The sequence below is a fragment of the Coregonus lavaretus genome (genome assembly GCF_964263955.1).
Source record: "Coregonus lavaretus genome assembly, chromosome: 14".
NCBI lineage: Eukaryota > Metazoa > Chordata > Actinopteri > Salmoniformes > Salmonidae > Coregonus > Coregonus lavaretus.
The window spans coordinates 37,598,838-37,619,577 of NC_140001.1; the positions used below are offsets into that span (position 1 = coordinate 37,598,838).

General features: G+C 42.8%; 2 protein-coding genes across 3 annotated transcripts in view; both read right to left on the reverse strand.

The window, feature by feature from the left end:
• Positions 1–3,017: 3,017 nt before the first annotated feature.
• On the reverse strand, positions 3,018–18,894 carry LOC311141133 (coiled-coil domain-containing protein 183-like; the record flags this gene model as incomplete). Its single annotated transcript, XM_084176389.1, has 13 exons — positions 3,018–3,148; positions 3,336–3,423; positions 4,706–4,831; positions 5,046–5,205; positions 5,394–5,554; positions 7,336–7,436; positions 7,711–7,768; positions 8,590–8,712; positions 13,746–13,850; positions 17,353–17,520; positions 17,745–17,863; positions 18,512–18,600; positions 18,890–18,894. The coding sequence occupies 13 exons, from the start codon at positions 18,892–18,894 to the stop codon at positions 3,018–3,020; spliced, it is 1,434 nt and encodes a 477-aa protein (XP_084032515.1).
• The window catches only part of LOC311141640 (patatin-like phospholipase domain-containing protein 7), a 21,117-nt gene continuing 19,188 nt past the window's right edge, over positions 18,812–20,740 (reverse strand). For both annotated transcript variants that reach the window (XM_084177037.1, XM_084177036.1), the window contains exon 35: positions 18,812–20,589. In XM_084177037.1, coding sequence (XP_084033163.1) covers positions 20,545–20,589 — 45 coding nt within the window. In that variant the 3' untranslated portion in view covers positions 18,812–20,544. The remainder of the gene's footprint in view (positions 20,590–20,740) is intronic.

Genomic DNA, 20,740 nt, shown 5'->3' on the forward strand with positions numbered 1-20,740 from the left:
TGTACAGAATAAACATATTCTAATACATGCCTCCTGTTTGCAACAAGGTATTTAAATCGGCATGAAAATCTATGGAAGACTTGAACATGGCTTTCTAGCAGTGGTCAACAACCAACTTGACAGAGCTTGAATAATTTAAAAAAAAGAATAATTGACTAATATTGTACAATCCAGGTGTGCAAAGCTCTTAGAGACTTACCCATAAAGACTCACAGCTGTAATCGCTACCAAATGTGTTTCTAACATGTATTGTCTCAGGGGGGTGAATACCTAATCAAGATACAGTATACTAGTGTTTTATTTCAAACCAGGGAGGTAGCTTAGTGGTTAAGAGCATTGTGCCAGTAACCGAAAGGTCGCTGGTTCTAATCCCCGAGCTGACTAGATGTGTCCTTGAGCAAGGCACTTAACCCTAATTGCTCCTGTAAGTTGCTCTGGATAAGAGCGTCTGCTAAATGACCTATTTATTATATTATTATTTTTATTTTTAATATAAAGATTTTCATGCAACATAAAAATGTTAGAATTCTTCTTCCACTTTGACGTTACAGAGTGTGTTGTGTAGATCGTTGACCAAAAAATGTGGAAAAAGTCAAGGGGTGTGAATACTTTCTGAAGCCACTGAACATACTGTATATACATACACACACATATTATATATACAGTACCAGTCAAAAGTTTGGACACACCCACTCATTCAAGCGTTTTTCTTTATTTGTACTATTTTTTACATTGTAGAATAATAGTGAAGACATCAAAACTATGAAATAACACATATGAAATCATGTAGTAAACAAAAAAGTGTTCAACAAATCAAAATAAATAGCCACCCTTTGCCTTGATGACAGCTTTGCACACTCTTGGCATTCTCTCAACCAGCTTCATGAGGTAGTCACCTGGAATCCATTTCAATTAACAGGTGTGCGTTCTTAAAAGTTAATTTGTGGAATTTCTTTCCTTCTTAATGCGTTTGAGCCAATCAGTTGTGTTGTGACAAGGTAGGGGGGGCTATACAGAAGATAGCCCTATTTGGTAAAAGACCAAGTCCATATTATGGCAAGAACAGCTCAAATAAGCAAAGACAAATCACAGTCCATCATTACTTTAAGACATTGAGGTCAGTCAATCCGGAACATTTCCTTGGCCCAAGCAGGTCTCTTCTTCATATTGGTGACCTTTAGTAGTGGTTTGTTTGCAGCAATTTGACCATGAAGGCCTGATTCACACAGTCCCCTCTGAAGAGTTGATGTTGAGATGTGTCTGTGACTTGAACTGCAATTTCTGAGGCTGGTACCTCAAATGAACTTATCCTCTGCAGCAGAGATAACTCTGGGTCTTCCATTCCTGTGGCGGTCCTCATGAGAGCCAGTTTCATCATAGCGCTTGATGGTTTTTGCGACTGCACTTAAAGAAACTTTCAAAGTTCTTGACATTTTCCGCGTTGACTGACATTCATGTCTTAAAGTAATGATGGACTTTAATTTCTCTTTGCTTATTTGAGCTGTTCTTGCCATAATATGGACTTGGTCTTTTACCAAATAGGGCTATTTTCTGTATACCCCCCCCCCCACCTTGTCACAACACAACTGATTGGCTCAAACACATTAAGAAGGAAAGAAATTCCACAAATTAACTTTTAAGAAGGCACACCTGTTAATTGAAATGAATTCCAGGTGACTACCTCATGAAGCTGGTTGAGAGAATGCCAAGAGTGTGCAAAGCTGTCATCAAGGCAAAGGGTGGCTATTTGAAGAATCTCAAATATATTTTGATTTGTTTAACACGTTTTTGGTTACTACATGATTCCATGTGTGTTATTTCATAGTTTTGATGTCTTCACTATTATTTTACAATGTAAAAAAAAGTTAAAAAAAAAAAAAAAAACTGGAATGAGTAGGTGTGTCCAAACCTTTGACTGGTAGTGTATATTTATACAGTTTACACACACACACACACACACACACATATACAGTATATATATATACTGTATATATCGGTCTCTTCCCTCCAGGAGGAAATAGTTTAAAATGCATTCTAATTGGCACCATATTGGCACCCATTGGGCTCTGGTCAAAGTAAAGCACTATAAAGAGCTTAGGGTGCGTCATTTGGGACGCAACCTTAGTTTGGTTAGTTCCAGTTCCAGATACAGCAGCTCCCTAGTCGCTGTATCACCTGCCTCAGCCTGTTTCAGCCTTTATGTCTCACATTGATCTACTCTATGCATGACCCAGTTACAGTATTATATTATATTGACTACTTTTTCTCAGACACATGCCAATCCATGTCTCCATCTTTCTGATCCAATTTCACCTAAATAACTGTCTAACTAATCAAGGTTCACTTTCTATTGTGTGTATATTCCTGAAGGGGGAATCATTCATTCTGTAGGTTTATAGCCTTTTAAACAGAGGGAATATAAAACCAAGCCATTAAGCAAGATGACCACTGCCCCTCCCCTCCCACACTCCTTTTTCACCTCCCTTACTAGTTAACCTCATCATCAGATTCTTCCAACACTTTCATATTCTTCTGCCTTTCATATTCAATCACGGTTCCATATCCCTCTCTCCGTCTTACACACTCAACACTTCAGAATGTTCTACTTAATGCCAACACCCAATGGTTTATGAGAGAGGTGCAATCTCACACTATTGCACTCCAGCTCAGTGTTTTTCCACGGTTTGAATATATACCAGATTATGTATTTTATGAATTGCCATGTCAAGGTATGCAGGTGTTACCTAAAAAAAACAAATTAGTTGTTTGTCTAATTGCAGAGAGGACAGAGAGATTGAAAAAACATAACTTTGTGTTAATTAGACCTTACTCTATTCTCCATTATTTGTGACCCTACCAAATCCTTAACATAGCAGTAAGAAACTCAGATATAAAGTACAACAAAGAAAGTAAAATCATACTATGAGTCTGTTTATTATTTCCTCAGCCTTACTCCCTGTAGGATGAAGAGGGCCACAGCTGTCAGGCTGTCTGTTCCTTCTCTCTGAAACGTGTCTCTAGCTCTTCTTGGTGCCCCTCTGGGCTTTCTTCTTTGGCTGGTGGGCCTCGATCAGCTGGATGCTGCGACGCTTGATCTCCTCGTGGGTCAGGGAGCAGTCCTCCTCCAGACTGCGGAACTGGAATGTGTCTGAGACGGAAGAAAGGAGCAGGTGATAGAGGAGCTATTAGACACAACCAGCAACAAGAAAACACTATTAGCAAAGCACTAAACATCCATTATGCAAACATACAGGAATAGCTACCAGCTGTTAATAAGCTGTTGTTTACAATAGACTTAAAGCCATGCATAACCATACATCCAAGAAAAAGCATACCTTCTGAGGCACTGTTGTACACAGGGCTGCTGGCCCTCTTGAAGTTCCTGGGCTCCATCATGGTGCTCTGCTCCAGAAAGCTCCACACCTGAGGTGAGAGGGGTGAGACCAGATGGGTGAGACCAGTGGGGTGAGGGGTGAGACCAGAGGGGAGAGGGGTGAGACCACAGGGGTAAGACCAGAGGAGAGAGGGGTGAGACCACAGGGGAAAGGGCTGAGACCAGAGGGGTGAGACCACATGGGAGAGGGGTGAGATCACAGGGCAGAGGGGTGAGACCAGAGGGGAGAGGGGTGAGATCAGAGGGGTGAGACCAAAGGGGAGAGGGCTGAGACCAGAGGGGTGAGACCACAGGGGAGAGGGGTGAGATCACAGGGCAGAGGGGTGAGACCAGAGGGGAGAGGGGTGAGACCAGAGGGGTGAGACCAGAGGGGAGAGGGGAGAGACCACAGGGGAGAAGGGTGAGACCACAGGGGAGAGGGGTGAGACCAGAGGGGGGAGGGGGAGACCAGAGGGAAGAGGGGTGAGACCAGAGGGGTGAGACCAGAAGGGAGAGGGGTGAGACCACAGGGGAGGGGGTTTGAGACCACAAGGGAGAGGGGTGAGACCAGAGGGGAGAGGGTTGAGACCAGATGGGTGAGACCAGAAGGGAAAGGGGTGAGACCACAGGGGAGAAGGGTGAGACCACAGGGGAGAGGTGTGAGACCACAGGGGAGAGGGGTGAGACCACAGGGGAGAGGGGTGAGAAAAAGAGGGGTGAGACCACAAGGGAGAGGGGTGAGACCAGAGGGGAGAGGGGTGAGACCATAGGGGAGAAGGATGAGACCACAAGGGAGAGGGGTGAGACCAGAGGGGAGAGGGGTGAGACCACAGGGGAGAGGGGTGAGACCAGATGGGTGAGACCAGAAGGGAGAGGGGTGAGACCACAGGGGAGAAGGATGAGACCACAAGGGAGAGGGGTGAGACCAGAGGGGTGAGACCACAGGGGAGAGGGGTGAGACCAGATGGGTGAGACCAGAAGGGAGAGGGGTGAGACCACAGGGGAGAAGGATGAGACCACAAGGAAGAGGGGTGAGACCAGAGGGGAGAGGGTTGAGACCAGATGGGTGAGACCAGAAGGGAGAGGGGTGAGACCACAGGGGAGAAGGATGAGACCACAAGGGAGAGGGGTGAGACCAGAGGGGAGATGGGTGAGACCAGAAGGGAGAGGGGTGAGACCACAGGGGAGAAGGATGAGACCACAAGGGAGAGGGGTGAGACCAGAGGGGAGAGGGTTGAGACCAGATGGGTGAGACCAGAAGGGAGAGGGGTGAGACCACAGGGGAGAAGGGTGAGACCAGAGGGGAGAGGGGTGAGAGAACAGAGGGGTCACCTTCTCATGGTCAGCAGTGTTTTCCTCAATCTTCTCTGAAGCTGTGGTCTGCAGTGTGGGCAGACGGACACCAATTTCCCTCAGCTTCTCTGTGGCATCCAGATCCCCCAACTCCTTGGGAGAGTCCTACAACAACACAGAAACATTTGCTTTAGAATCCTCTCTATTCCTGAATAACATCACCAAGGGCTAGTTTATATAATGACAGTAGTGGTCCAAGAATAGAGCCTTGAGGAATTCCCAAACAACATTTTCTGGCTGATAGGTGACTAGAGGGTTGTTTTTCTTTGTGACCAAGAAAGGGCCAGATGAGACTGAGCTGTCCATCTAAAATGGCTACCTTGACATGCACACAGCTAATCCTGAAGAACAAGTTGTTGACCCCCTGCTCTACCCCATGCAGCACGGATTGGGCCCTGCCCAGCTTGGCTTCCCATTGGCTGCAACGCTCCTCTTCCTGCTCAAGCTCCACCTGCATTTCCTCCTTCAGCTGCTCAAACCTTGAGATAAACACAGAGGGTGAATCTCAATTGTATTTCCTTGATTCCTTGCATGCTCTCTCCTCGCCTCCTTTCGCAAAACCCATTGGAGAAGAAGGTCTGAGGCCTGAGATCTGAGGGACTTTCAGATTTTCTCCTCTATTTCTATGATGATACAGAAGTACTACTTTTCTGTGGCTCTACTGTACCTGTCAGAGCCGGGCCCGGCGCTGAACTTGAGTCGCGCGTACTGGAGCTCCAGGGCAGCCAGGGTCTCCATGCTCTGACTGACCAGCTCCTCACACTGGGTCATCTGAGTGTGCAGCTGCTCTCTGGTGGCCTGCTGAGAGACCAGCCGTGTCTCCAGCTCCTAGACAGACAGGTGGAGAAGTAGACACATACCCAGCTCAGAGAGACTACCGGCACCAGTATTCCTAATATTGAGTTGCACCCCCTTTTGCCCTCAGAACAGACTCAATTCGTCAGGGCATGGACTCTACAAAGTGTCGAGAGCCTTCCACAGGGATGCTGGCCCATGTTGACTCCAATGCGTCCCACAGCTGTGTCAAGTTTGCTGGATGTGCTTTGGGTGGTGGACCATTCTTGATACACACGGGAAACTGTTGAGCGTGTAAAACCCAGCAGCGTTGCTGTTCTTGACGCACTCAAACCGGTGCGCCTGGCACCTACTACCATACCCTGTTCAAAGGCACTTCAATCTTTTGTCTTGCGCTTTCACCCTCTGAATGGCACAAATACACAATCCATGTCTCAATTGTTTCAAGGCTTAAAAGTCCTTCTTTAACCTGTCTCCTCCCCTTCATCTACACTGATTGAAGTGGCAACATGTGACATAAATAAGGGATCATAGCTTTCACCTGGATTCACCTAGTCAGCTATGAAAAGCCAACTGACATTTACTCCTGAGGTACTGACCTGTTGCACCGTCTACAACCACTGTGATTATTATTTGACCCTGCTGGTCATCTATGAATGTTTGAACAGCTTCAAGAACATGTACTCTTATAATCTCCACTCGGCACAGCCAGAAGAAGACTGGCCACCCCTTAGAGCCTGGTGCCTCTCTAGCTTACTTTTTAGGTTCCTGCCTTTCTAGTGAGTTTTCCCTAGCCAGCGTGCTTCTACATCTGCATTGCTTGCTGTTTGGGGTTTTAAGCTGGGTTTCTGTATAAGCACTTTGTGACATCTGCTGATGTAAAAAGGGCTTTATGAATACATTTGATTTGAGTCAGTCTATACCATGGATAGACCAGGTGTTCCTAATGTTATGTACACTCAATTTATATATGCAGTAAAAATAAAATGTGTTTTTAGTCCATATATTTTCCCTGACACCCAAAAGTACTCCTTACATTTCGAATGTTTAGCAGGACAGGAAAATTGTCAAATTCACACACCTATCAAGAGAATATCCCTGGTCATACCTACTGCCTCTGATCTGGCAGACTCCCTAAACACAAATGCTTAGTTTGTAAATTATGTCTGAGTGTTGGAGTGTGCCCCTGGCTACCTGTAAATAAATATAAACTAGAAAAACCGTGCCGTCTGGTTTGCTTAATATAAGGAATGTGAAATGATTTATACTTTTACTTTTGATACTTAAGTATATTTTAGTAATTACATTTACTTTTGATACTTAAGTATATTTTAAACCAAATACTTTTAGACTTTTACTGAAGTAGTATTTTGCTAGGTGACTTTCACTTTTACATTTTACATTTTCTATTAAGGTATCTTTACTTTTACTCAAGTATGACAATTGAGTACTTCTTTCACCACTGCCAGCGTGTGGATTGACTTTTTGTTCAGAGAGACTATCAGGCCAGGTACCAGGCCTGGGGTGTGTTTGAATACCTTTGCCTTTTCTATAGTGCCACACATACCGTAAGTGTTCTAATATATTACATTTAATTGAAACTACAACACCCCAGTGTGGTTAGATATTACTGCAACATAACTCAACAAAATTAAACAACTACATCACTGTGTCAAGGGAAAAAACAAAGGGCTGTTTGCAACAGTGGCTTATATTAAAAACGTAACATTAATGATAGGCAACATGTTGCTTATTAGAGTGCTTATTAGATATTGCACATAATAGGGCTAAATGATCCACGTGGGCCACCATACCTGCAGATCAGTGCAGCTGAGCGCTTCTCTCAGAGCATCAATATCCTCCACCAGTTTGAAGATGGACTGTGGAGTAATGGAGGCTGCGGCCGTCTGCTGGGCTGCAGGAGGAGAACACAACACAGACACATCATTTCATCATCAATCTCAATGCTGAACATAAGGAAATAAAATGTGAGCACCTGAAAACCAGCAGCACGCTGAATATGGATGTCATTGTATGTATGCACATTGCCTTTGCTCATGCAAAGTATGTATGATTCAGAATATTACTGCCTTCAAGATAGAGTACTATTTGGACATTGGTGATCTGATATTTAATGTATTTATTTTAATACATAAGTGTCTGTGGTGTAAGATCATCTGATGTAATACCTCTGATAGGAGCTGTTTCTTCAGCCAGTCCCTCTCTGGCAGACGACCCTCTCCGACCCTATAAAACAACAACACTCACTGACTGCAATAGGCATTTAAGTATCCCTCTTGACTAACATGTTCACTTTCAATCTGTTCTTTCATTCTCCTGTTCTCTCGCTGTTTCCCACAGGTCCATCCCATTCACTCTTTATTTGTCTTTCTTTCTTTCTTTCCTTCTTTCCTTCTTTCCTTCTTTCCTTCTTTCCTTCTTTCTTTCTTTCTTTCTTTCTTTCTTTCTTTTTTTTTTCTTTCTTTCTTTCTTTCTTTCTTTCTTTCTTTCTTTCTTTCTTTCTTTCTTTCTTTCTTTCTTTCTTTCTTTCTTTCTCTCTCTCTTTCTCTCTCTCTCTGTTCCCCACAGGCCCATCCCTCTCTCTCCCTCCATCTCTCCCTCCATCTCTCCCTCTGTCTCTTTCTCTCTCACCTGCTCTTTCAATTTCTGTGCTACTCTGCTGCTCCGTCGCTCTCCCTCCCTCTCTCTCTCCAGCCGACTCTCCACCTCCTTCTCTTTCACTCCCCTCCTTTCAGTCAACCCTTTCTCCATCATTCTGCGTTCCACCATTAGCTGCCTCTCCATATGAACCAGCTGACTCTGGTGGCGAAAGACAGACAGACAAACATACACACGTCATACAATTGTAGTGGGAAAAGGCATACTGGAATTCATGACAAGTCATGGCTGGTATTCAGATGAGCCTGACCTTTTTTCTCTTATTTTCTTCCCAATCATACTAAGACATGTAGCCAATGTGTGTAATACAATTGATAGCACTTACAAGTAAACATCCCACAATAGGCAAGTGGGAGCTAAAAGTTAATGGTCCCCCAGATTTGCTTTACCTTAGTGCAGTCCACAGCAGCCACTGCAGTGTGAGACATGTGGGCCACCTTTCCTAGCTCTGTCTGCCCGCTGACCACTGAGTTCTGCAGCTGATCCAGAGCCGTGGGCATCTCACACACCTCCTGAACCAGGAACAAACGACCCAAACACGGGTCACAATGGAATTAGATTTGTCTGCTTCCCAAATGGAATCTATTCACTACTTTTAACCAGGGCTCATAGGGCTCTTGTCAAAAGTAGTGGGGTCCCATTTGAGACACAACTCTGCCAGTCCTACGTAGTCACACTGACTGGAGTATATCTCCCAAGGGAGACTTGAATTCAATGTTGACAATTTAATTTGATTTAATGTCCACAAAGAACGGCTGATAATAAGTATAATAAGATATAGGTTTTGGTTGAGAGCTTTTGTGAAAGAGCACAGTTAGAAAGATATGGCATATAGAAGCAAACCGGATTAACATCATGAAAATGATCGGAGAGGTTGAGGGTAGAGGAAGTTCAGGAGTAAAAACAAACAAAATAGAATTATTGTAAAATTGACTGTGTCCATAAAATGTATATAGTATGTATAAGCTGGAAGTAGAGGCATAAGCGTTGTTGTTCACTGGTTTACTCCAATTAGGGAAGGGGTGGTGGGGTTGGAAAGTAATAAATGGAAATATACAGTGGGGAGAACAAGTATTTGATACACTGCCGATTTTGCAGGTTTTCCTAATTACAAAGCATGTAGAGGTCTGTAATATTTATCATAGGTACACTTCAACTGTGAGAGACGGAATCTAAAACAAAAATCCAGAAAATCACATTGTATGATTTTTAAGTAATTAATTTGCATTTTATTGCATGACATAAGTATTTGATACATCAGAAAAGCAGAACTTAATATTTGGTACAGAAACCTTTGTTTGCAATTACAGAGAACATACATTTCCTGTAGGTCTTGACCAGGTTTGCACACACTGCAGCAGGGATTTTGGGCCACTCCCTTATACAGACCTTCTCCAGATCCTTCAGGTTTCGGGGCTGTCGCTGGGCAATATGGACTTTCAGCTCCCTCCAAAGATTTACTATTGGGTTCAGGTCTGGAGACTGGCTAGGCCACTCCAGGACCTTGAGATGCTTCTTACGGAGCCACTCCTTAGTTGCCCTGGCTGTGTGTTTTGGGTCGTTGTCATGCTGGAAGACCCAGCCACGACCCATCTTCAATGCTCTTACTGAGGGAAGGAGGTTGTTGGCCAAGATCTCGCGATACATGGCCCCATCCATCCTCCCCTCAATACGGTGCAGTCGTCCTGTCCCCTTTGCAGAAAAGCATCCCCAAAGAATGATGTTTCCACCTCCATGCTTCATGGTTGGGATGGTGTTCTTGGGGTTGTACTCATCCTTCTTCTTCCTCCAAACACGGCGAGTGGAGTTTAGACCAAAAAGCTCTATTTTTGTCTCATCAGACCACATGACCTTCTCCCATTCCTCCTCTGGATCATCCAGATGGTCATTGGCAAACTTCAGACGGGCCTGGACATGCGCTGGTTGAGCAGGGGGACCTTGCGTGCGCTGCAGGATTTTAATCCATGACGGCGTAGTGTGTTACTAATGGTTTTCTTTGAGACTGTGGTCCCAGCTCTCTTCAGGTCATTGACCAGGTCCTGCCGTGTAGTTCTGGGCTGATCCCTCACCTTCCTCATGATCATTGATGCCCCACGAGGTGAGATCTTGCATGGCGCCCCAGACCGAGGGTGATTGACCGTCATCTTGAACTTCTTCCATTTTCTAATAATTGCGCCAACAGTTGTTGCCTTCTCACCAAGCTGCTTGTCTATTGTCCTGTAGCCCATCCCAGCCTTGTGCAGGTCTACAATTTTATCCCTGATGTCCTTACACAGCTCTCTGGTCTTGGCCATTGTGGAGAGGTTGGAGTCTGTTTGATTGAGTGTGTGGACAGGTGTTTTTTGTACAGGTAACGAGTTCAAACAGGTGCAGTTAATACAGGTAATGAGTGGAGAACAGGAGGGCTTCTTAAAAAAAAACTAACAGGTCTGTGAGAGCTGGAATTCTTACTGGTTGGTAGGTGATCAAATACTTATGTCATGCAATAAAATGCAAATTAATTACTTAAAAATCATACAATGTGATTTTCTGGATTTTTGTTTTAGATTCCGTCTCTCACAGTTGAAGTGTACCTATGATAAAAATTACAGACCTCTACATACTTTGTAAGTAGGAAAACCTGCAAAATCGGCAGTGTATCAAATACTTGTTCTCCCCACTGTATATATTTTTTAAGGATATATATATGTATGTATATGTATTTATATGTATGTATGTGTACAGTTGAAGTCGGAAGTTTACATACACCTTAGCCAAATACATTTAAACTCAGTAAATGATAAATGCTTAAATGTATGTGGTTGAGAATGGGTTATGGATGACATGTTTAAACCATGTTTAAGTATTAATTGATATGTTTTATAATGTGTTATGAAATGATATAGGTAAAACAGAATGAACATGATTGATACTTTGTACTTCAGATATACAGTGGGGAAAAAAGGATTTAGTCAAATCAAATCAAATCAAATCAAATTTTATTGGTCACATGCGCCGAATACAACAGGTGCAGACATTACAGTGAAATGCTTACTTACAGCCCTTAACCAACAGTGCATTTATTTTAAACAAAAAAAGTAAGAATAAAACAACAACAAAAAAGTGTTGAGAAAAAAAGAGCAGAAGTAAAATAAAGTGACAGTAGGGAGGCTATATATACAGTAAAATAAAGTGACAGTAGGGAGGCTATATATACAGGGGGGTACCGTTGCATAGTCAATGTGCGGGGGCACCGGCTAGTTGAGGTAGTTGAGGTAATATGTACATGTGGGTAGAGTTAAAGTGACTATGCATAAATACTTAACAGAGTAGCAGCAGCGTAAAAAGGATGGGGTGGGGGGGCAGTGCAAATATTCCGGGTAGCCATGATTAGCTGTTCAGGAGTCTTATGGCTTGGGGGTAGAAGCTGTTGAGAAGTCTTTTGGACCTAGACTTGGCACTCCGGTACCGCTTGAGATATTGTGCAAGTTCTCCCACTTAAAAAGATGAGAGAGGCCTGTAATTTTCATCATAGGTACATGTCAACTATGACAGACAAAATGAGGAAAAAAAATCCAGAAAATCACATTGTAGGATTTTTTATGAATTTATTTGCAAATTATGGTGGAAAATAAGTATTTGGTCAATAACAAAAGTTTCTCAATACTTTGTTATATACCCTTTGTTGGCAATGACACAGGTCAAACGTTTTCTGTAAGTCTTAACAAGGTTTTCACACACTGTTGCTGGTATTTTGGCCCATTCCTCCATGCAGATCTCCTCTAGAGCAGTGATGTTTTGGGGCTGTCGCTGGGCAACATGGACTTTCAACTCCCTCCAAAGATTTTCTATGGGGTTGAGATCTGGAGACTGGCTAGGCCACTCCAGGACCTTGAAATGCTTCTTACGAAGCCACTCCTTCGTTGCCCGGGCGGTGTGTTTGGGATCATTGTCATGCTGAAAGACCCAGCCACGTTTCATCTTCAATGCCCTTGCTGATGGAAGGAGGTTTTCACTCAAAATCTCACAATACATGGCCCCATTCATTCTTTCCTTTACACGGATCAGTCGTCCTGGTCCCTTTGCAGAAAAACAGCCCCAAAGCATGATGTTTCCACCCCCATGCTTCACAGTAGGTATGGTGTTCTTTGGATGCAACTCAGCATTCTTTGTCCTCCAAACACGACGAGTTGAGTTTTTACCAAAAAGTTCCATTCTCCCAATCCTCTTCTGGATCATCCAAATGCACTCTAGCAAACTTCAGACGGGCCTGGACATGTACTGGCTTAAGCAGGGGGACACGTCTGGCACTGCAGGATTTGAGTTCCTGGCGGCGTAGTGTGTTACTGATGGTAGGCTTTGTTACTTTGGTCCCAGCTCTCTGCAGGTCATTCACTAGGTCCCCCCATGTGGTTCTGGGATTTTTGCTCACCGTTCTTGTGATCATTTTGACCCCACGGGGTGAGATCTTGCGTGGAGCCCCAGATCGAGGGAGATTATCAGTGGTCTTGTATGTCTTCCATTTCCTAATAATTGCTCCCACAGTTGATTTCTTCAAACCAAGCTGCTTACCTATTGCAGATTCAGTCTTCCCAGCCTGGTGCAGGTCTACAATTTTGTTTCTGGTGTCCTTTGACAGCTCTTTGGTCTTGGCCATAGTGGAGTTTGGAGTGTGACTGTTTGAGGTTGTGGACAGGTGTCTTTTATACTGATAACAAGTTCAAACAGGTGCCATTAATACAGGTAACGAGTGGAGGACAGAGGAGCCTCTTAAAGAAGAAGTTACAGGTCTGTGAGAGCCAGAAATCTTGCTTGTTTGTAGGTGACCAAATACTTATTTTCCACCATAATTTGCAAATAAATTCATTAAAAATCCTACAATGTGATTTTCTGGAGAAAAAAAATCTCAATTTGTCTGTCATAGTTGACGTGTACCTATGATGAAAATTACAGGCCTCTCTCATCTTTTTAAGTGGGAGAACTTGCACAATTGGTGGCTGACTAAATACTTTTTTTCCCCACTGTATGTCTGGATAGTGAATATAGTCAATACAGAGTGTGATTGTTCTTTAATGTACGTATGTACATAATTTTTTGAGTCACGCCACTAATAAGATACAGAGGCCCCATTTAGAGAAGCGCAAGTAGCCCCTGTGAGTAGCCAACATGTGATAATGAAAATATGTTATTCATTCACATAGAGAGGAGTAACTATGTATGTTGACTATGCATTTGTGTCTGTATAAAAGGACAGCTCCGGTTCAGGGCAAGCAGTTGCTCCATGGAGCAAGCTCGGCTTTGTTATGCAAATATTAAAAGTCTAATTTTTGGATTCACAAGCTCCAGTCTCTTGAGAGATATTTTGACTACTTTTGAGTCAAATATTTCTACGACAATGTATATATATATATATATTTGCGAGAGAAAAAAACATATGGGGGATTGGAAGCGATGCAGACAATTACATTGATGGAAGTTACAATCTATCTGCAATATTAAAGCTGATCTAACCCCCCCCCCCAAAAAAAGAAAGGCTGATATCTGTGAATGTGTTAGTGTTACTCACCCGATGTAGGTGGTCGCAGACTCGCAGGTAGGTTTTTTGGATCCTCTCAGCCTCTGTGATTTTGATGGTCATCTTTTCTAGGCTGTTCTCCAGCTGTCTCACACGCTACCAAGGGAAAATACAACAGAAATGTCAACACACAAGAAAAATCTAAAACACACATTAGGCCAATGACTGAGCAGTTTAAATGCTTGGATCCTAGATCCTAGACATCATCCACTTGAGTCTTGTAACAAGTCAAGGTCACTCAATGTCAACTTTCAGCACCATGGACAAGGCCTGTGATTGCTTTATGCCTCTCTCCCATGTCAATATGCCTTGCTTATTGCTGTTTCACTTATTTCTTATTGTACTATTTCACTGTAGATCCCCCAGCCCAGCTAAACCTGCCTTAGATAGCTATTTTGTCCCACCCCCCATACACGCGGAGACCGACTCAATTGGTGCCTCCAGTGATGCTATCTCCTTCATCGTTACCCAACGCTTAGGTTTACCTCCACTGTACTCCTATCCTTCCATATCCTTTTCTGTACATAATGCCCTGAATCTATTCTACAACGCCCGAAAACCTGCCCCTTTTTTTCTCTGTACCCAACGCACTAGAAGACCAGTACTTAAAGCCTTTAGCCATATCCTTATTCTACTCCTCCTCTGTTCCTCTGGTGATGTAGAGGTTAACCCAGGCCCTGTAGCCCCCAGTATCACTCCTACTCCCCAGGCGTTATCATTTGTTGACTTCTGTAATCGTAAAAGCCTTGGTTTCTTGCACGTTAATATTCGAAGCCTCCTTAATATCCGAAGCCTCCTAAGTTTGAGTTATTCACTGTGCTAGCACACTCCACCAACCCTGATGTTCTAGCAGTGTCTGAATCCTGGCTTAGGAAGGCCACCAAAAATTCAGAAATGTCCATCCCCAACTACAACATTTTCCGTCTCGATAGAACTGCCAAAGGGGGTGGGGTTGCAATCTACTGTAGAGATAGCCTGCAGAGCTCTATCGTACTATCCAGGTCTGTGCCCAAACAGTTTGAGCTTCTACTGCTAAAAATCCACCTTTCCAGAAATAAGTCTCTCACTGTTGCCGCTTGCTACAGACCCCCCTCAGCCCCGAGCTGTGCCCTGGACACCATATGTGAACTGATTGCCCCGCATCTATCCTCAAGAGTTCGTACTGCTTGGTGACCTAAACTGGGATATGCTTAACACCCCGGCCAACCTACAATCTAAACTAGATGCCCTCAATCTCACACAAATTATCAACGAACCTACCAGGTACAACCCTAAATCTGTAAACATGGGCACCCTCATAGATATCATCCTGACAAATTTACCCTCTAAATACACCTCTGCTGTCTTCAACCAGGATCTCAGCGATCACTGCCTTATTGCCTGCGTCCGTAATGGGTCCGCGATCAAACGACCACCCCTCATCACTGTCAAACGCTCCCTAAAACACTTTAGCGAGCAGGCCTTTCTAATTGACCTGGCCCGGGTATCCTGGATGGATATTGACCTCATTCCGTCAGTAGAGGATGCCTGGTTGTTCTTTAAAAGTGCTTTCCTCTCAATCTTAAATAAGCATGCCCCATTCAAAAAATTCAGAACTAAGAACAGATATAGCCCCTGGTTCTCCTCAGACTTGACTGCCCTTGACCAGCACAAAAACATCCTGTGGCGTACTGCATTAGCATCGAACAGCCCCCGCGATATGCAACTTTTTAGGGAAGTCAGGAACCAATATACACAATCAGTTAGGAAAGCAAAGGCTAGCTTTTTCAAATAGAAATGTGCATCCTGTAGCACTAACTCCAAAAAGTTTTGGGACACTGTAAAGTCCATGGAAAATAAGAGCACCTCCTCCCAACTGCCCACTGCACTGAGGCTAGGAAACACTGTCACCACCGATAAATCTACAATAATCGAGAATTTCAACAAGCATTTTGCTAAGGCTGGCCATGCTTTCCACCTGGCTACCACTACCCCAGCCACCAGCTCTGCACCCTCCGCTGCAACTTGCCCATGCCCATAAACGCGATCGATAAAAGACAGTACTGCGCAGCCGTCTTCATCGACCTGGCCAAGGCTTTCGACTCTGTCAACCACCGCATTCTTATTGGCAGACTAAATAGCCTTGGTTTCTCTAATGACTGCCTCGCCTGGTTCACCAACTACTTCTCAGATAGAGTGTCAAATTGGAGGGCCTGTTGTCTGGACCTCTGGCCGTCTCTATGGGCGTGCCACAGGGTTCAATTCTCGGGACGACTCTATTCTCTGTGTATATCAATGATGTTGCTCTTGCTGCTGGTGACGCTCGGATCCACCTCTATGCGGACGACACCATTTTGTATACATCTGGCCCTTCATTGGACACTGTGTTAACAAACCTCCAAACGAGCTTCAATGCCATACAACACTCCTTCCTTAGCCTCCAACTACTCTTAAACACTAGTAAAACTAAATGCATGCTCTTCAACCGAACGCTGCTTGCACCCGCCCACCCGACTAGAATCACTACTCTCGGCGGGTCTGACCTAGAGTATGTGGACAACTACAAATACCTAGGTGTCTGGTTAGACTGTAAACTCTCCTTCCAGACTCACATTAAGCATCTCCAATCAAAAGTTAGATCTAGAATCGGCTTCCTATTTCGCAACAAAGCCTCCTTCACTCATGCTGCCAAACATGCCCTTGTAAAACTGACTATCCTACCGATCCTTGACTTCGGCGATGTCATTTACAAAATAGCCTCCAACACCCTACTCAGCAAATTGGATGTAGTCTATCACAGTGCCATCCGTTTTGTCACCAAAGCCCCATATACTACCCACCATTGTGACCTGTACGCTCTTGTTGGCTGTCCCTCACTACATATTCGTCGCCAAACCCACTGGCTCCAGGTCATCTATAAATCACTGCTAGGCAAATCCCCGTCTTATCTTAGCTCACTGGTCACCATAGCAACACCCACCCGTAGTCTGCGCTCCAGCAGGTATATCTCACTGGTCATCCCCAAAGCCAACACCTCCTTTGGCCGCCATTCCTTCCAGTTCTCTGCTGCCAATGACTGGAACGAACTGCAAAAATCTCTGAAGCTGGAGACTCTTATCTCCCTCACTAACTTTAAGCATCAGTTGTCAGAGCAGCTTACCGATCACTGCACCTGTACACAGCCTTTCTGAAATTAGCCCACCCAACTACCTCATCCCCATATTGTTATTTATTTTGCTAATTTGCACCCCAGTATCTCTATTTGCACATCATCTTTTGCACATCTATCATTCCAGTATTATACTAAATTGTAACTATTTTGCACTATGGCCTATTTATTGCCTTACTTCCATAACTTACTACATTCGCACACACTGTATATATATTTTCTGTTGTATTTTTGACTATATGTTTTGTTTACCCCATATGTAACTCTGTGTTGTTGTTTTTATCGCACTACTTTGCTTTATCTTGGCCAGGTCGCAGTTGTAAATGAGAACTTGTTCTCAACTGGCTTACCTGGTTAAATAAAGATGAAAAAAATAAAAAATAAAAAAAGGCCATTCACGCGCTAACTCCACTAAGCAGTTAAAACTGTGTGTCCCCTATATAGTGTCACCTGGTCGTAGTGCTGCTCGTCATCATCCGCTATGGAGTCCAGCTCCAGGACCTTCATGTCCGGCTCCATCTCCAGCAGCTGTGACTCCTTGGCCCTGACAGCACACTGCAGCCTGTTGTGCTGCTCTGTCAGAGTACACTGTCGACGCTTCTCCCGCTCCACAATGCTCTATACGTGCACGCACACGCACGCATGCACACACATACACACGCACACACACACACACACACACACACACACACACACATGCTGGCATATTATGTACAAGCTGGCATGTACAACTGGGCTATTCCAAAAATGAGATGCCTTCACAAAGCTAATATTGTCTATGCACAGGTCGCTACAAGCTTGCCACCTCCCTCTTTACCTGAGCTCAAGTTATGTAGGCCTACCTCCATTGATGGTCCAGGCTTGGGCAGTGACCTGCCCAGGGTGCTTCCACCTTGTGGAGATTTCTGATCATTCTCTAAGATCTCCTTTGCAGCACTGTACTCTGCCTGGGTCTGCCGCTCTGAACCCAAGTGGATATCATATACAGGGAAAAGTAATCAAACAACATACACTAGAGGGGTGAAAACTACAATCATTGCAATCTATAGAGCATTTCATGGGCAGTGGAGTACATTTCATGTATCATATATTCTGCAATACAATTATGTCAAGGTGTGACAGATAGCCATTATATATATATGAATATATACAGTACCAGTCAAAAGTTTGGACACACCTACTCATTCAAGGGTCTTTCTTTATTTTTACTATTTTCTACATTGTAGAATAATAGTGAAGACATCATAACTTTCAAATAACACATATGGAATCATGTATTAAACAAAAAAGTGTTCAACAAATCAAAATATATTTTATATTTGAGATTCTTCAAATAGCCACCCTTTGTCTTGATGACAGCTTTGCACACTCTTGACTGGTACACTATATATATATATATATATATATATATATATATATATATATATATATATATATATATATATATATGCTACAATGGTTTGTGATAAAACTTCACGACTATTAGAGTAAGCCTGTTATATTTTGAATGTGGAATATTATATGACTAATTCTATGATATTTACACTAAACATGTACATTTATATAACTATTAGAAATACCGGTGGACATAACTAGCTGTAACTTTTACCTAATTGCTGTATGCGGATTCGCTGCTCTTGCAGAGTCAGCATCTTTGCCTTCTCTGTATCCTTTACCTGCATACTGTCCTGCCTTTCGCTGTAATATGCATTTTTGTTTTATCGGCGCTTTTCAATAGATTTCTGCAACGAATAGAACCGTGTCATGGATCGACAGAATTCTATTTAGTCGTCATAATAAAACAGAGATACGTTTTATTACCTCAGGCACGTGAAGTAATAATGTAATGTAAACAGTAGCCTATCTTTAAATGCTATTATTGATCAGCATGTGAATAAAACTCGAGCAGTAATAGGAATAGGTAAAAGTCACCGCAATTTATTAGTCATTACACATCTCAAATATCAACACTAAATAGGCTACTAACAGCATATTCTTGTACCCAGACACTTTTGCCCAAATGATCAATAGCCTGGGGCCGAGGTTACTGACAACATAACATTGAAAAGCTTTGAACAGAGAAACAATATCCTATCGGCTGACATTTATTGTTAACTCATTTATGTCACCAATATATCAAGGTTTTATTATTAGTTAGGCTGTCTTGTACACATTCGCAGCTAAAAGCTGAATTGCAGTAGACAACAAAATGAGATAAAAGTTATTTGAAGAAGAAGAATATTAGGTCGACCATTCAATCAACCAGTAATTAATTCATAATCAAGTCATTATTATTTTTAATCGGTTTTCAAATCATAAAAGACAAAACCCACTGGTCACAGACGTAAATTCAACCTCTATTCCAAGTTGGTTCAACATAATTTCATTGAAATGACGTGGAAATAATGTTGATTCAACCAGTGTGTGCTCAGCGGGAACCCTGTCTGTAGTGTTCATAAAATCATATCAAAGTATGATCTATTTTCTGATAGTCCTCCACCTTTTCTACTTAGTAGTGTACCACAGATATTCCATAACCCTGACTAAAATCTCATTAAAAGGTCTACCCTGCTAAGGGAAGGTAGTCTAAAAAAGTGAAGGAGAAAAAACACATACAGTATGGTATCACTCACACATCCCTGATGATATGGCACTCAAGTTTCCTTCTAACAATGCAAATAACAATACTTCTGCTACATTCATTAAAGTTATAACTAGGGCTGTCAGAGTTCATCAGTCATAACTGATAACATTTACTAGTCTAGTACCTAAAGTGATGAGGACATACATACACTCGAAACAACAATAAAATCATGCTATAAAATTATATGATTGTTTTGCAACCCAATCTAATGAGATTGATTGTAATAAGGAAATATGCAATCAATCAATCACTATCAATCAGTCAGTCAAAAAGGAGCTGTTCTGTAACCACCATAAATGTGAAAGGCACACGGCAACAACAAAAAAAGAGAGTATAAAGTTGCATTGATATGCTTGCGTGAGAATGATAATATGGCCTTTGTTCATATAGTTCCATGATGTAACCACAGTATACTGAATGAAATGTAAATGCTATGACCTTGATCATAATACAACCTAACCTAAACATAACGGCTGAGAAATGATAAATAGTGTAGGTTGTATTCCCGATCCGAGGCTACCCCTGAATTCGCTACAATAGGTTTTGATCAACAGCATGTTGGATCTGTGCAAATAGCAGCACATTAGAGAAGCGCTCTCACTGTGTATGTGCAGGTGAGGATGGGACCCAGCTTATTATGGTATAATATATATGAATTGTGCTTATTTTGGATCCCTTACATGAACTCACAATTCATATTGTACATTCCACACCTCCCCTCTGGGTGTGTCATATGATATGATATTAGTGACATAATATAAATCTCTGCTCCCTGATTGGGAAAATCCTTTTTGATGTCAAAGAGGTCAAAGTGTACATTTGTCCTTCATTAGTGTTTGGACGTCCTGTAGTGCATCGCCTAAAATAAAGAATAAAAATAGTGCATTTTGAAATGTCTAGACTGGCATTGAGGACTACTGTTAACCGGACAGAGAAACAGAGCATCATGAATATGATGGATGTTATGCATCATCAACACTGTCTGAGCGGTTTGGTGGTCATTTGCTTTGGTGACATCGGACCTTGATCTGAATCTCTTCATCCTGAGAAAGAATGAGAGAGAGAGAGATGCGAGAGAGCACGATAAAGAGAGAAAAGGAGGTGAGTAGTTAAAGCAGCACAGTCTCTTTCTGTTGTAGAAGATCAAACAAAGCAAACATTGGTTGTGTAAAACTGATCACTCAACATTCATTT